This window comes from Liolophura sinensis, chromosome 8 (assembly GCF_032854445.1).
Source record: "Liolophura sinensis isolate JHLJ2023 chromosome 8, CUHK_Ljap_v2, whole genome shotgun sequence".
NCBI lineage: Eukaryota > Metazoa > Mollusca > Polyplacophora > Chitonida > Chitonidae > Liolophura > Liolophura sinensis.
Genome location: NC_088302.1, coordinates 25,408,804 through 25,412,098, shown reverse-complemented (window position 1 = coordinate 25,412,098; position 3,295 = coordinate 25,408,804). Strand labels below are relative to the sequence as shown.

The window sequence follows — 3,295 nt, the reverse complement described above, 5'->3', positions numbered from 1 at the left end:
CGGCTGTCGGTTCTGGACTCGAAGAGATCGGCGCACCCGTCTAGAATGCTCTCGAGCCACTTTGTTGCCCATACAACCTTTGTAACTACACAAGTGTCTGCTTCTGGGTCGATCGTGGTCCTGGTTGTTCGAGAACAGGACAACGCGGGGACGTTTGCGCCACTGCTCTGCCTCCGCCACCACCTCGGTCCGGCGGAAACCAAGGACGGTCCATTTTCCTGCCACATCTGCAACCTTCTCCGTCTCGCCTGTGCCTAGCGCGAGTTCGACGTCGGCCTCGTGTCTCCTGCGACTTCTCCGTGTATCGCCTATTCACGGCCACCACTGGGTAATGCGTTCCATTTCTTCGGCTCGGCGTCGCTGCTCCTCCTCGTGTGCTTCCGTTCAGCCTCTAGCCTCGCCCAAGCACGTCGCCGCCAGTCTTCGGCGTTCGCCGCGTCGCGGATGTCTTGGAGACGCTTCTCGCGGTCCTGATCGAGAGCGTAGAGATGGCGCGGCCCGCCGCGATTTCGGGCACCTTGTGTATGTGCTTTGCACGGGCGGAGATGTCTCTGCCCACTGCGTGGCACTTGGTCGTTCTCCATACCCACGAGGCCGTGGCCAAAGGTGGCAAGAGGTCGAGGGGTCGGGGCCGTTCGGATGCAACTGTGTGGGTCGCTTGCTGGCGGCCAAGACCGTGCTCTCGTCGGCGTCCTTGGTGTAGCATCGGAGCGGGGCCAGCTCCACGCCCTCCTCATTTGTTGCGAGAATGTCGACGCGGAAGATGGGGCACGCCCGGAATCCGAAATCTGCTGCGGGCCCACTCCACTGCCCGTCCCACGTCGCATCTGCATCCGCATTGCATTGGTGGGTCGGACCCGGACACCCGAGACCCTACCCGTTGTTGTATGCGCATACCAGGCGACGAAGATCTCGCCCTGTGGTCGGTCGGCCAGCACAAGGCACCGGTCGAGGCATGCGGCCAGGTTCTCCCACTGTTTGGCGGGCGGTTGGACCGCAAACAGGCCTTTTTCTGGCAGATCTCGGGGGATACCAGAGCCAAGGCCTCTTCCACCACCTCGGTAGCGGTGTTGGCCGAGAGATCCCGCCCACAGCAGTCGTAGAGGGAGACTTCGATACGGGTGCACCCTCGGGCTTGCACGTCGGGGTGCAAGAAGGTCTGCCGCAGATGCTGGTTCGGGCAGTCGACGTAGTCGGTCAGGTGGCCACCGATTGGCTCGCGAACCGTGCCTGCTTCGAAGTTCGACACAACTTTATTGTAGAGCTTCGTGCGGACTGTGTAGCCGGCATTGCTACAGACGTGTTTTCCAACACTATCGGTGTTCGCCAGTATCGTGGGAGTGTCTTTGCGCATGGCAGCAGCGAGATCGCCTTGCTCGCGGAACCCTTCGAATGCACAGAGGTGCTCTACAAGCGTCTCTCGGTCGAGGACTCCCGAGAAGTCTCTCGTGTAGTCGATGGAGTAGAGGCCGTAGCCGTGGGCCAACAGCTGGCGTTCAAAGGCAGGCAAAGAGGCCAGTAGCTCGTCCATGGGGATCTCGGAGACATCCACCTTGGCCACGAAGAGGCCAGCCGGTTCGATTTCTGGGTATAGCTCTTGCCACTTGGCCAGGGCCTTTTTGCGGGTGTTGAACTCGATCCGAGCGACGGTACTGCCATGTTGCTTGTATTGTAGCTCTACTTTGTTGGGTATTGCTTGGGTTGCTCGATATGTCTTGGGCTACCATCTGTCTAATTGGAAATTTGGGACAACCCGAAAATGGTCGTGGGGTCCTCTTGTTGCTGCAACTACTTCTTCCTGCGTTGCTTTGCAACTGTTTTGCAACTACGTTGTAGATGTGCCGCTTGCGGAACCGCCTTCGGCAGAATTGGTCGGTTCTTCTCTTCCTGTTGTGCCCACAAGACTAGACGGGCCGATTGTGCTTCCGCAGGGTCTCGAACTGCTGCACTTTCCCCCTGGCAAATGGCAAGGCTATGGGGCTCTACAACAAGGTTGTGTGTTTGCTCGGCGGCGTCCTTGGCGTGTTTGGCTTCGGCTCGTACTTGCTCGGCGGCGTCCTTGGCGTGCTTGGCTTTGGCTCGTGCTTGTTCTGCGTCTTCCTTGGCGTGCTTGGCTTCTGCTCGTGCTTGCTCTGCGTCTTCCTTGGCGTGCTTGGCTTCGGCTCGTGCTTGCTCTGCCAGATACCATGTATCCTTGGCTTGCTGCTGTGCATGTTGTGGGGTAGCCGAAACTGAGGCTACCATCCTCAAAAAATGCGCTATAGTATTCTGGCGTGTGCATGCTGGGTGTCCCTTGCAACTGTGTGTATGCGGGGTATCCCTTGTTGCTATGCAGCTGTGTTCTGGGGTGCGCATGTTGGGTATCCTATGTGTGCTGCATGTGGGGGTGCATGTGGGTTGTGTATGTGGGGTATCCCTACCCACAGCAACAAAAGGTAGCCGAAACTGGGGCTACCATCCGCAAAAAATGTGCTATAGTATTCTTGCGTGTGCATGCTGGGTGTCCCTTGCAACTGTGTGTATGCGGGGTATCCCTACCCACGGCAACAAAAGGTAGCCGAAACTGGGGTAGCCATCGCAAAAATGCGCTATAGTATTCTGGCGTGTACATGCTGGGTGTCCCTTGCAACTGTGTGTATGCGGGGTATCCCTTGTTGCTATGCAGCTGTGTTCTGGAGTGCGCATACTGGGTATCCCTATGTGTGCTGCATGTGGGGGTGCATGTGCTACCCACGGCAACAAAAGGTAGCCGAAACTGGGGTAGCCATCGCAAAAAATGCGCTATAGTAATAAGAAATTTCGATAGTCATTAGACTCTCGGCTGGGGCCTCTATTTTGTTCTGGGGAGGGCCCCAAGGGGGGCGTGGGCAAGAACCTATAGTGTGTAAATAACTTCTGGACCTCGCCGGGAATCGGGGCTGGGAGCCTCTATTTGCCAAATGGAGGGTGTACCAGAACCAATAGTGTGTATACTAGAACTTCTGGACCTCGCCGGGAATAGGGGCTGGGGGCCTCCATTTGCCAAATGGAGAGCGTGCCAGAACTCCTATTCCCTATACTACTTAACGTATTGATGCAGCACCAGTGGTTTCAAACTAACTTACGCCGTGAATAAATGCCTGCCATTTAGACAGCAAAGCAAAACTGTCACCAAAACTATTTTCATTTACTTATTTAGGATTTCTGCTGCACCATGGATAGCTTATAAATTGCAATCTCATTTTGTGGCCTTTTCGGGCCATATCTAAGTGATATGACATCACATCTATTTCATCATGAATTTACCCTATGTGTA

At 55.9% G+C, this 3,295-nt stretch overlaps 1 protein-coding gene across 1 annotated transcript; it reads right to left on the bottom strand.

The window, feature by feature from the left end:
* Window positions 1-1,788: 1,788 nt before the first annotated feature.
* On the bottom strand, window positions 1,789-2,244 carry LOC135473353 (aspartic and glutamic acid-rich protein-like). The gene has a single exon (XM_064753203.1). It carries the CDS (start codon window positions 2,242-2,244, stop codon window positions 1,789-1,791), a length of 456 nt encoding a protein of 151 aa, XP_064609273.1.
* Window positions 2,245-3,295: the final 1,051 nt, after the last annotated feature.

Excerpts from the sequence above, each read along its gene's own strand:
- LOC135473353 (XM_064753203.1), bottom strand. The coding sequence starts at position 2,244 with ATGGTAGCCTCAGTTTCGGCTACCCCACAACATGCACAGCAGCAAGCC.